Raw genomic sequence first — 14,293 nt, forward strand, 5'->3', positions numbered from 1 at the left:
ATGACTCGAAGTTTATAAGTAAGGGTAAAAAAATCAACTATTACGGGTTTTGCAGGTCAATTTCCAAAACTGATTTGATTCCTATAGTGCTATTTAAAATAATGTCTGTTGCACAGTTCTAGATCATATCTTCAACATCACGGAAGATTACCTTGTAAATGGGTATGTTTATGAATATGGATCCTTTACATAACATTTCCAGGATAAAGCTACTTATGTAGTTTCTCATTTTTGTATTTTTTTTTTATTTCTAGAGTTTGTAATCTTGAAAGAGAGATGAAGAATCATACAAAACAGACAGAGTTTATCCTTCTGGGACTGACAGACAATCCTCAGTTACAGATTGTAATTTTTTTATTTCTACTTCTGAATTACATGTTCAGCGTGATAGGAAACTTAACCATTATTGCCCTCACTCTACTGGATTCTCATCTCAAGACCCCAATGTATTTCTTCCTCCGAAATTTCTCTCTTCTGGAAATTTCATTCACAAGTGCTTGCATCCCCAGATTCCTAATCACTATTGTAACTAGAGAAAAGACCATTTCCTATAATGGTTGTATATCTCAGTTATTTTTCTACATATTCTTGGGGGCTACAGAATTTTTCCTTTTGGCGGCTATGTCCTATGATCGCTATGTGGCCATCTGCAAACCTTTGCATTATACATCCATTATGAGCAGCCGAGTTTGTCATCAGCTTATACTTAGTTCTTGGGCAACTGGTTTCCTGGTCATTTTCCCTCCACTGCTTTTGGTTCTTGACCTGGAATTCTGTGCTTCAAATATCATTGATCATTTCATATGTGACATTTCTCCTTTTCTGCAACTGTCTTGCTCAGACATACATTTACTAGAAGTGATTGCTTTTTTCTTAGCTGCCATGATTCTCATTTTCACATTGTTATTAATAATCTTTTCTTACTCTTACATCATCAAGACAATTCTAAAATTCCCTTCAGCTCAACAAAAGAAAAAAGCTTTTTCTACCTGCTCTTCTCACATGATTGTTGTATCTATCACTTACGGTAGTTGTATATTTATCTACATAAAGCCATCAGCAAATGAAAGAATCACTTTAAGTAAAGGAGTAGCCGTGCTCAATACTTCAATTGCCCCTTTGTTGAACCCATTCATTTATACTCTGAGGAACCAGCAAGTTAAACAAGCCTTCAGAGATGTATTTAGAAAGATATTTTGTGCTTTAGACAAGTAATACTATTTATTTAAATAACTAACATAAAACACAAAAGGGACATGAAACAAAACCTATTTTGACTTTTCTAGTTTAAGAATTGACCTCTAATATTTAATTAGTTGGATCACTTTAGCTTACCCAAGCTTAGAAAATCTTTCCATTCTATACATTCTGAATTAAAATTTCTGTTATTCAAAGTGAAAACTTTCTCTGTTAGAAATATAAAATTGCAAATTCATTTTCTCTAAAACTGTTAGAATAAAATGATTGAAGGGTTTTGATTGTACTATATAATATAAATTCTTGGAGAGCTGTATCTGTGAAACAATTTAAATAAATGTAACATGTTTTATTTAAAAGCTATGTTCTTTAAAGTATTTAGATAAATTGAATTTTGTCACAGTTAAATATGCTTAAGATACTTCAAGAGAGCTTGCACTTTAAAAGAATAATCTAGAGAATTACTTTGTAAAGTGACATTTTCAAATGTCAGTTGTCAATATAGTTAGAAAGCGTAATTTCCTTTGAAATGATCATACATTTCATTTGTGTGATTTTATTTTAGTTTTTGTGTTGGGTAGAGTTTTAAAATTGCAGAAAACAAAATATGATTTAATACACAGTAGTTTATTTCTCACATGATCTTTTCCAAGAACATATAAACAAATCTAATCTCTTGAACGTGCCAATGAATATATTGAGTAAATGTGAATATATGATGAATTTTATAACGTGTTATTTAATTATTAGTTTTTAATTCTGTGTAAATTTCTCCACTAAATGATACTGAATATCAATTTCTCAAAATTGAAATGACTGCTTTAAAGATAAAATTATGTTTTTATTTCCACCAAAACTAAGGTATGAAATTATCTTTTTTTGTTTTCACTCCAAATGTCAGCTCTTAGAATACATAGCTGTCATAACCCTGTAATTGTCCTAATGTAGCTGCTATTGTACCAGTTGATTTATACCATAGTGGTGATTAAGCTATTAGCAGTTATTTTCCATATGTGCCAATGGTATTTGTTCTTGTCTATGTCTACAGTTACCATAGATTTCTGTAGGCAATATTCTTGAAAATATTTGAAAATATTTATCTATTAATTTTAATGACAATGGGAAAAGAAAACATGAATGAACTAAAGTTTGTAACTAGATTATTGATGGACTTAGATCTCTAAATAAATTACAAGGAGATAAAGACTTTTAGAGCGATACATGCAAAGATAAAAAGACAAATTATTTGTCAAACATTAAGATAATGATTGCTTCTGTCAGTCTACCTATGATAACTGGAGGAGATAAATGTATAGAGTGGCATGTTGCATAAACTTCCCATAATTTTTCTTTATCTGTACAGCCTCACTGGAAAGAAATAAAGCAATATGTTCTGTACTCCACCTTCACCTCTGTGGCAGAAAGCATTTCCATAAATGACAGTAACACATCTTCCATCCAACATCCTCATACAATGTAACTTTGTCACTCCTTTTAAGAAGAAGTAGGGTAAATTCCTTCTCTTGAATTTGAGCAGAAGCTAGTGGCTACTCCAACCAGTAGAGTTGATGCTGTGGGATTCTAAGGATAAGTCAAAAAAAGAATATGTCTCCTATCTAGATCTCTCTATTTTGGGACACTTACCCTTGGAACCCAACCACTATGCTGTGAAAAAGCCCACACTGACTCTTAGGAGAGAACACACAGAAAAGTACATATTAAAACAAAACGAAACAAAAACACTGAGGCCTGAAACTGACAGTCTGATTCAACTGATAGACATGCGAGTGAAGGTGACTTAAGATGACTCCAGTTCTCACTCTTTAAGTCTTCCATGTGAGGCCTCAGACATAATGGAGCAGAAATGAGACCTGCGTGCTCTGCTCTGTATGTATTCCTGACAACAGAGTCTGTGAGCATAGTAAATGGTTGCTTTATGCAATGAAACATTGAAGTAATTTTTAATGGTGGTCTTCTCGCATTTAGGTGCTTACAACTGACTTTTTTTTTTTCCTATGGAAGTCTTATAAAAGCAACCACAGTTTAAAGTAGAAACCTGCAATTGACTAAGTGAATGATCCTGACAATTAATAGAAATGTGGCTTATATTTGTCAACACTCATCAGATTGGATACTTAATATTTGTACTTTGCAGTGGATATAAATTTTACTTAAAAAAGAATTATTAAAAAGTGAATTCTGGTTATTAGGTTTGCTTTTCACAATGGTACTGATTATCAATTCTGTAATTGCTTTGTGTGTACTGTAGGCTGATACAAGTGTGGCGTTTAAGAAAATGATACTGAATTTTCCACTGTAGGAATAAGAAATTATACACACAAACAGGAGGTTTTTAAGTACTCTGTTTAGTGTTGTAATAGAATTAGAGGTATCAGTATGAACATGTCATATATATATACACATCATGTATATATACACACACACATATACGTATATACCATATACATATATATGATATATACGTATCTATGTATATATACACACACACACATATACACACATACACACACATACACTGTCTTGTGAGAGGGCTCATACACAATAACCCACCAAAACAACTAGTGCCCACATCTTGGTCTCTAAATATCATTATTAAATGAAAGGAACCTGAGATTTTTGGAGAAATGACTGTATTATTCAGGGCTAGATCAAGGAAAATATAAAAGAGCTGAAATTATCTCATCTTTGTACTCAAAAAATGAAGAGTTCATATAAACAAAGTTCAGAAGCTACTTAAAAGAAGCTCCAACTCACCATGTTTGGATAATTTGTATATCAACGTAAATGATGATATTAACGGATTGTAACGAGTAAAATAAGAATCCTTGAGTCAATATTGCTTTACAATTAATCAATAAAATACACAGGAGAAAATAAAGATCATCTTTATAGTAGAATATGCTGATTAATCAATATAGAAGTAATGATTAGTTAGCAAACTATCATTGGATGCTGAAACTAGTGGATGAGTTTCAATGAGGAACAGGATATTTACATAGTCTTGAAATATCTAACAAATTACATATTACGTGGAGAAAATAGTAACTTTGTAGTCTAGAGAAATCTGGAAGAGACTACCTTAACCAAGTGATCAGTTACCATCATCAGTGGGAAAACCAACATTATCTGGCTCTTGATCATATGGACTAAGAAAGGATCTATGATCACTTTTGCTTTATTCCTCAATTTAACCTTTAGGAGGATCAGATGAGCTCAAATAACATATCCTTTTCAAAAATCTCAAGACAATAAGGTGAAATATAGGCTGAGGAACTGATTAAAAGAACTGAACAGAAATGAGAACTAAATGCAATGTGTAATCCTGGATTATGCTGGACTTGAAGAAAATAAAAAGATATAAAAGACATTACTGGGAAAATGATAAAATTTTAATATGGACTATGGATTTGAAAATATTAATATGTCAGATTTTCTGATTTTGATTATTATCCTTTGGCTATGTAACACAATGATCTTATTAGGAAACATATCCTAAGATAGTGAGGTAATTTAAGATAAAAAGGCACAACGTCCAACTTACTATCAAATGGATAAGAAAAACATGTATATATATTTATATTTACAGTATTAGTATTTATATATAAAAAGTATACATAATATATAAAGTATATATACATATACATACACACATATATATTGTAGATACATAGTGTATAAAGTATATATATATACATAGTATATAAAGTATATATAGTACATACAACATATATACTATATGTATATAAATGTATGTATCTGTATTTCTCAATGTCTCTATCTTTATCTCTCTCTATCTCTATCTCAACGTACATCTGTATTTGAGAGAGAAAAAGAAGGAAAGAGAGAGAATGAGAGAGAGTGAATGATAAATAAATCACATAAAATTTACACAATTGTGACTCTAGATAAAAGGCATATAGAATGCTTGTACTATTCTCGGAACATTTATTTAAGTTTAAAATTACTAAAATGTTACAAAAAATAGGCTTGGACTAAAACAACCCTTCTCAAAATATAATATGACTCAGTGTTGTGGGTTTGCCTTACAAGGGTAGTCATAGTGGACTATGGACTATATTAAAATTACCAAGTCATTTCTTCATTTGTGAGTAGTTGAATTACAAGTGACTGAAAGTTACTAAATACCCTAATAATTGACTCATTAAGAGTTTTTAGAATTTCTTGTACTTACACAACTGTTAGAATATGATTAGAATTTCTTGAGGTCCAATATTTGATATTTTATTAAGAAGCTCGGATGCTACACAACATGTGGGAAGATTTTATCTGCACACAAACATTCTCATAACTTTAGGAAATGATTCCTTGTTTTCCACCATCAGTAGTACAGTCTTACATTCATTGACGTTTTCACTTATTATTTTCTCTTTGTAATGTGAAACTATTATTATATTGAATTCACTCTTATTTTTCAATTCTCTTTTGAGTTTTTTGGTAATTTTAAGAGCACAGAGTGATAATAATGGCATACAGCAACAATATTTTAATTACAAAATTCTTTACTGAGATTTCCAGGTACTAAGCATATGAATGTATTTCAAATCACATATGATTCGTTTGTATTCCTATTGCTAAAGTGATGTTTCTGTATCAGAAAACAGAATAGAATGTATATGATCATCTCTCCAATTTTTATGCTCCCTTAGCATCATCACCAGGTATTCTAAATATTAGAAAGCACATCTAAATGTGCTATGATTCAAACATAACCTTTTATGTGAATGTTCATAGCAGCATCGTTCACAATAGCCAAAAATGGAAATAACCTAAATGTCCGTCAACTGATGAATACAGAAACAAATGTGATATATCCATGCAATAGAATATTATTCATCTATAAAAAAGAATGAAGTACGGGTAGATTCTACAACGTAGATGGATCTTGAAAACATTATGCTAAGTAAAATAAGCCAGACAAAAAAGGCCAAACATATTATATAATTTCACATATACGAAAGGTCTAGAATAGGCAAATTATAGAAACAGAAAGCATATTAATGGTGCCAGGGGCTGGAGGAAGGGAGAAATACGGAGTCACTGCTTCATACATATGGAGTTTCTTACTGAGAGATGAAAATGTTCTAAAATTAGATAATGGTGATGATGGCACAACTTTGTGAACGTACTAATAGTCAATGATTTGCACACAATAATATGGTTAGAAAGGTGAATTTTATGTTATGTGAATTTTACCTTAATAAAAAATATTCCTGGAGAGGGATGTTAAAAAATGTAAATTGAATTGGAAGATCTAAGAGCCTTTAGAACCCTAACTTCATGATTGTCAGCTCACTTTATGAAAATCTTTGTCTTGTTAGGGGAGGAAATTGAAAAGTGAGATGAGATAATAGAAATGATACTAACAAGAATAATGTTGATTATGTGCTGAAGTGCTTGGCCATAGTGCTTTTTAGTTTAGAAGGATCACAGTTATCAAGGCAGAGAGGGCTTATTTTCCAGTCATGATGCCTGCACTTAATCCAGGAACACAAGTTGATAGGTTGCTAAGCCTGAAGCTGAGAAAAATCAAATGTTAGCATTTAAAATGGCTGATTTCCCACTCATCCCTGAGAAGCAAGCCACAAAGCACCCAGAATTCAGTCTAGCAGAGAGAAATGATGGAGGCATACATATAGATTGCATGCAAAAGGTGAATTAATAAGAATGATATAAGCCTGCATAAAATTAAATACAGGCCCAACCCAGCACCAGGCTGGCCCCTGCAGACTCAGGCTTATGGCCACCCCTGCACCAGTTCAGTCCCCATTGGACCCAGCCTTCAGGCCACCCCCAACATCACAGGCTCCATTCCTGCCCCCATGGACGCAGGCTTGCCACAATGGATTCAGATATCAGGCCTACCCCAGTGGATTCAGGCTCCAGACCCACCCATGCAGACCTAGGAACCAGGTCAGCTTGTGTGGAGCTAGGTAGCATGCCCACCCACCTGCTGAACCCATCAAAAGGCCATTCCACCTGAGGATTCCAACAGCAACTCCACCCATGGACCCCAATAGATGGCAAGACCAGAACTTCTGGGTGAGCTGACTGGTAAAGGGCTTTCCCTACCAAAGCCAATCTGTTAAGACTGGAAGAGGTGCCTACTTCTTCAAATGTACAGACACTAATGAAGGCAACAAGAATCACAAATAATCAAGGAAACGTAACACATCAAAAGGGGGGAAAAGCATTAGTAAAAAACAGTAAAGAAATGGAGCTACTAAGTATTAGTAACTTTCTTTTATCACTTCCAGTTTAAAAGAATGTTACTTTTCAATGCTGAGTGAAATTTTAATGCTTTAAATACTAATTACTAATTATCATTTTTTTTGCATTTATTTGTGGCCATAACACTTAAAACTGCACATGTAAAGAAGGTTGGCGTAATACTGTTTGATTCAGCTTCTTGGCTCCTAATCTTCTTGTCTTCTTCAATTTTACATGTTAAAAGATGCTATGGTACATTACTTAAATTAAGTAGTTAAAATTATTTAATTCTGTTTTGCAAATATGTCGACTATAATAGCTATATTCACTAATTGTTACTTTGTTATTAAATCAAATATATTACTAAATGTCACACAATTACTTTGGTCTCAATAATGAGTATTTTTAGAGTTTCTTGTGCAGATTTCTTTATTCAGATGTATCTCATATTGATTTCAGTACATAATTCACTCATATGTGGAGTATAAAACTAAAAGCAACAAAGGAACAAGACAAACAAATAAAGAAACAAGACTCATAGACACAGACAACCTTTTAGTGCTTACCAGAGGGGAAGGGGGAAGAAGGGATGGTAGAAGAGGGTGAAAGGGGGTCAAATATCTGGTGATGGGAAGAGAATGGACTGGGGGTGGTGAGCACACAATGTAGATATGTATATGATATATTAAGATTTATACACATGAAATCTATGGAATTTTACTGACCATTGTCACCCCAATAAATTTAATTAAGAAGAAAGGAAGTCTTTGGTGAATGCTCCATGAGGTCACGTTGATAATAAATAAATATGCTTCAAAATTGACAGGGAGATGATAACTGCAATTTTCTCTCATCTTTTTTCTCCTTATCAAAACATAAAATCTCAATTATGCTACAATGGAACAGATTGTGGTATATAAAATCTAGTACATAAATTCTGAAATGTTAAGACTTTTTTTTATGTCAAAGCAATTTAATAAACAGATTCATTGATAAACTAAGTGTATTATGGAAGAGAGAGATCCCTAATGCTGTGGCAGCTTATAAATGTCTGATTACAGTGTCTTTTCTCACCCCTCTCCCACCAAAACTACACTTCTGTTTTAAAGGTAGTGTATTGTAGTGGATTGAACATGACTTGAAATCAGAATTCAGGCTCTATTATTTGCTACCTATATTTGTCAATTTACTCAGTCTTCTTCCATCTACATTTTGATACAACTAAAACATTTATAGGATGAAAAGAGTTTGACACTTTGGGGCCATTACTAAATAAAATAAGGGTTACTTGAACACAATCACTGTGAGATCAGTAGTTCAAAAAGGCAGTTATTTTCTAAACGTTGTCAATAGAAATAATCTAAAAGAATGTTTAATTGCCATTTCAAAGGCCACTTGTAAAATTTGAAATAAATAGTCCCTGGGGTTTTAGTTTAATATCAGAGGTAATTTTTTCCATTTTTCTTTAATGATGAATTCTTTGTCCTTTTTGTCGGTTACCCAGTAGATGTAATAATTTACTTTTAAAGCTAATAATTAAAAAGGTGGTGGTATTACTAGTGGAGATTTGTTTTCTTTTCTTTCTTTCTCTCTCTCTCTCCTTCCCTGCTTCCCTCCTTCTCTCCCTCCCTCTTTCGTTTTCTCCTTTCTTCCTTCCTTCCTTCCTTCCTTCCTTCCTTCCTTCCTTCCTTCCTTCCTTCCTTCCTTCCTTCCTTCTTTCCTTTCTTCCTTCCTTCCTTCCTTCCTCTCTCTTTCAACAAACATACTGTTACTTGCTTCAAACTCTAAATTCTTCAATTGAGGAATATTTTCTTCAATTGTTCTTTTGATCATAATTCCCATAATTATTCCTTTATGCAGTTCCTTCCTTCGCCCCCCGACCCCTGTATTTTGCCAGTTGGATATCCATGATATCTTCTTAAACCATTCATTAGTGTTAATGTGATAGTTGTCTCCTTTCATCAGCATATGAAATTTGATGTTCCAATTTGCTTTTATGCATCTAATTCTAATTTTGTAATCCATAATAAGTGACACTATGTTTCAATGTATTTTAAATTAAATGTATGCCTTTTTAGGAATTTCTCTCATAAATATAAACATAATAAATTGCTAATACAGTAGTCCCCCGTTGTCTGCAGTTTCGCTTTCTGTGGTTTCAGTTACCCAGGGTCAGCGTGGTCTGAAAATACTAAATGGAAAATTCCAGAAATAAACAATCATAAGATTTAAATTGCTTGTGTTCTGAGTACTGTGATGAAATCTCGTGCTGTCGCTCTCTGTCCCATCTGGACCTGAATTATCCTTTTGTTCACACCATATATGCTACCTGCGCATTAGTCACTAAGAAACCATCTTGGTTATCAGATTGACTGTCGTGGTATCACAATGCTTGTGTTTAAGTAATCCTTATTTTATGGAATGATGGTTCCAAAACATATGAGTAGTGATGCTGGCAATTTGAATATGCCAAATAGAAGCCAGAAAATGCTTCCTTTAAGTGAAAAGGTATGTATGTATAGGAGAAAACATATATAGGGTTTGGTATTACCCAAGGTTTCAGGCACCTACTGGGTGTGTTGGACTATACCATGTTTTCCCAAAGATAAACCTAGCTGGACAATCAGCTCTAATGTGTCTTTTGGAGCACAAATTAATATAAGATCTGGTCTTATTTTACTATGAGACCGGGTCTATAATATAATGTAATATAATGTAATACTGGGTCTTATATTAATTTTTGCTACATAAGACACATTAGATCTGGTTGTCGGGCTAGGTCTTATTTTTGGGGAAACATGGTATCCCTTCCAGATGTGGGGGGACTATTGTACATCTTATCAGTGATTATGAAGATGTTTCCATTTCTTCGGTACTGATTATTCCCAAACTCCCCCTGATATCTCTGCTTCTACTTTGTTTTTTCCATTATTTTAATTGGCCTGGAAGGCCTTATTTGATTTAATTTATTTTTAATACAAGGTCAGACAATTGAACTCATGGACACATCGAAGAAAAAGTGCTACATACCTCATTGCTGAATATCACTACAGTCAACCTGCGAAGTACTCCCCCTTGGGAAGCTATGCACCCAAACCAGCACATAGTCCAACTTTCAAAGCAATTTTGGAACTCTTTTTCTGAAATGGCCATCAGAGCTGTCATTGTATTACCTTTGATGTCCTGAATGTCAACAAAATGTCTTGCTTTCAATATTTCCTTTATCTTCGGGTAAAGAAAGGAGTCATTGGGGGCCAGATCAGGTAAGTAGGGAGGGTGTTCCAATACAGTTCTTGTTTACTGGTTAAAAACTCCCTCACAGACAGTGCTGCGTGAGCTGGTGCATTGTCGTGATGCAAGAGTCATGAATTGTTGGTGAAAAGTTCAGGTCGTCTAACTTTTCACGCAGTCTTTTCAGCACTTACAAATAATAAACTTGGTTAACTGTTTGTCCAGTTGGTACAAATTCATAATGAATAATCCCTCTGATATAAAAAATGGTTAGCAACATCAGTGCAACAAAGTTCATGAATTTAATTGTCACACCTCATACAACTTTGCTGTTGTTTTTTTAGTTTTTATTTCATTCTTAGATTTATATTAATTTTGATAACTTTGTCTTAGAGAGAGAAGCTAGTACTATTACTACATAATGCATCTTCTATATAATTTATATATTTTAAAATATTATTATGTTGTCTCCCTCCCTAGATCGCTGAAGAAAATACCAGGTCAGAAATGGAGCAAGTCTAATTACTTGGAAAAAATTTTATAACAATGAGGAAAAACATGATGTATGAGTTTTGTTGGGAAGAAGGAGTTTAAAATGAGATTAGAATGCAGCATTAAATGACTTTGAGAAGATTAGTAAGAGTAAATTACAGGCACAAAACAATGAAAAAGTTAGGAGCTGTACTTAATTATTTAGAGGACTTTCTTCTTTCATTTTACTCTGTCTTATTCATCAAAATGTCGATTTCTTTGAGAGAAATAGTATCCTCTTTATGGAGTCATTGAAAGCTTGTTTCACTTGCTTATTCCTCAGGGTGTAAATGAAAGGGTTCAACAAGGGGGCAACAGAAGTAGTTAGCATGGATACGCCTTTATTAATGGCCACTCCTTCCTTTGCTGAGGGCTTGATATAGATGAAGATGCAGCTTCCGTAGGTGATAGAAACCACAATCATATGGGACGAACAGGTAGAAAAGGCCTTTTTTCTTTGTTGGACAGAGGGGAATCTCAGAATAGTCCTGAAAATGTATGTGTAGGACAGAAACACACACACTAGGGTGATAACGAGTGCAAATACAGCCACGAGGATAACCATTTGTTCTATTACCCATGTATCTGAGCATGAGATCTTTAGGAGGGGACCTGCATCACAGCTAAAATGATCAATGGCATTGGAGTCACAGAATTCAAGCTGGAGGCCCAAGCTAAGGGGTGGGAGAATGATCAGCAAGCCAGACACCCAACACCAGAGGACTAAGAAGGCACAGACCCTATTGTTCATGATGGTCATGTAATGAAGGGGTTTACAGATAGCAACGTAGCGGTCATAAGACATGGCTGCCAGCAGAAAAAATTCTGTTGCTCCAAAGAGAATAACAAAAAATATTTGACTTGCGCAAGCATTGTAGGTAATGCTATTGTCCCCGGTTGATATGCTGTACAGGAATCTAGGAATACAGACAGTGGTAAATGAGATTTCTAAGATGGAAAAATTTCTGAGGAAAAAGTACATAGGAGTTTTAAGATGGGAGTCCACCAATGTGAGAAGGATAATAGTCAGGTTCCCTGTTACACTCAATAAGTAGGTGAGAAATAGAAAGATAAAAAGCAGAATTTGCAGTTGTGGATCATTCGTCAGTCCCAGCAGGATAAAAGTTGTTATTGGTGTGTGGTTTCTCATCACTGACTTTTGAAATCTATCCAATCAGCATATAAAAAGAAGAGATTTTATCGGGACCTAGATATTTGAATTCTGTGCATATAAAGACTGTACATATAAAAACCAAGCAATCCAGTGTACATTTATTTTCTCCTTTCACATCATAATCAATATTGCCATTATTCCAATAGCCTTTCTGAATATTCTTGTATGAGCAGTGGATTATTCCTTCAGGATTCCTGTTGCTGTAAAATAATCTAACTTTTTCTCAGATAATTTTTTTGCCCCTTAAAATGTATAAATGTAGTTGATTGTTTGTAATTCATTATATAGACTGGATTTACAAATAAGTTAGGGGAAAAAAAGATGATGTTACTTCATGTGTACTTAATCCTTCTTCATCCAAGACAAACCTTGGATACAGGACATATCCACATAGTTAAGAACATGAATGCTTTTCCGTTGTTAGTATGAAAAGATTGTTTTAAGGGTAAGATGCATTTCTCCTGGAAAACAAACAATTAACAATGACAACAAAACACAACCCTGGATCCTGAGATTTTCCTTTGACTCTTCTTCTCTACTTATATTGCTTGTTCTTAACTCAAGGTGGTTTGATGTACAGCTATTTTATTTATAGTGTGAGAAAATATATTCAAGATATTTACAAAAAGATATCCTCATATACATTTATGTTATTTTTGTTAATTGACTGCAGTACTCTTTTTCTCAAAGCCCCTGAAGCTAAGAATACATTTAATATCACTACTTGTAATCTTCTAGGTTGTGTTTCTTTTTTTAATTAGGCTTTCAATTTCTTTAAAAAGATAGTGTCTCCACCTTCTCATCTTATTTCTTTCTACTCCATTAGCTTTAAGCCTCTGCAACCTGACGTTCACTTCCAACCCCTCTACTGCTTTTTTATTAACCTTTTTATCTAAATGTAGTTGGTATACAATCTTATATTGGTTATATTAATTTCATGTGTAGAATACTGTGGTTCTACATTTTTATACCTTACAATGTGATCACCCCACTAGTTCTAGTAACCATCTGTCACTGTGTAAGCTTATCACGTTGTTATTGACTATATTCCTCTCCCCCTTTTCACCCATCCCTGTCCCCCCCTCTTCTGGTAACCATCCTTTTAGTCTCTGTTTCTATGAGTCAGTTATTGTTTTGCTTGTTGGTTTTGTTTTGTTTTTATACTCCATGTATAAGTGAAAACATATGGTATTTGTCTTTCTCAGCTTGACTTATTTCACTTAGCATAATACTCTCTAGATCCATCCATGTTGTCATAAATGGTAGTATTTCATTTTTTCTTATGGCAGAGTAATATTTTTTAATACCTACAATAACTTCATTACTATTGAAGCCAATGGCACTTTTTGGTAATTATTTTTCTAGCATCTCCACAGTATTTTTAAAAAAATTAAAGTTCAGTCATCGGTTATTTCAATCCCTTGTGAACTGACTATGGTGAATCACAACCACAATTATTAGAGAAACAATATCACTTGGGAAGAATAGAATGCGAATTCTGAATGTCTTAAGGACAAAATGTACCTACTTATAAGACCTGTAGTTTGCTTTTAAAACTTCTTCCATTGTTAAATTTGATCCTTTATCCATACTTAAATTTAAGTTGCTTGTGTTCTTTATTCCTCTTCAGAAATACAGTATCACTTGTAATCCTCTTTTCCATCTTCACAATTTATTAAGTAGGGATGACTATATCCTTTCCTTTTTCAGAAGACAAGAATCATTTCATTCTTTTAATTTATCTGGGTCTTAACCTCTCAGAAATCTCTCCACAAGTGTAAGCTAGGGAAAATTATGACAAAGGTGATGTTTACCTCCATGGCCTTTGTCGTCCATACTCGAGTACCCACCTAAAATCCCAACCTCCTTTTTGCCTAACTCCTCAAGGTGTACTGGCCTATGCCTTGATTA

The 14,293-nt window shown here is 33.7% G+C and overlaps 2 protein-coding genes across 2 annotated transcripts; one reads left to right on the plus strand and one right to left on the minus strand.

Annotated features, from left to right (window-relative positions):
* Nucleotides 1-276: 276 nt before the first annotated feature.
* On the plus strand, nt 277-1,265 carry LOC109439237 (olfactory receptor 6C70). Its single transcript, XM_019719500.2, has one exon. The coding sequence runs from the start codon at nt 277-279 to the stop codon at nt 1,213-1,215; it is 939 nt and encodes a 312-aa protein (XP_019575059.1). The 3' UTR covers nt 1,216-1,265.
* A 10,145-nt stretch (nt 1,266-11,410) lies between these two features.
* On the minus strand, nt 11,411-12,358 carry LOC109439226 (olfactory receptor 6C2). Its single transcript, XM_019719488.2, has one exon. The coding sequence runs from the start codon at nt 12,356-12,358 to the stop codon at nt 11,411-11,413; it is 948 nt and encodes a 315-aa protein (XP_019575047.2).
* Between the last annotated feature and the right edge of the window lie 1,935 nt (nt 12,359-14,293).

This window comes from Rhinolophus sinicus, linkage group LG02 (genome assembly GCF_036562045.2).
Source record: "Rhinolophus sinicus isolate RSC01 linkage group LG02, ASM3656204v1, whole genome shotgun sequence".
NCBI lineage: Eukaryota > Metazoa > Chordata > Mammalia > Chiroptera > Rhinolophidae > Rhinolophus > Rhinolophus sinicus.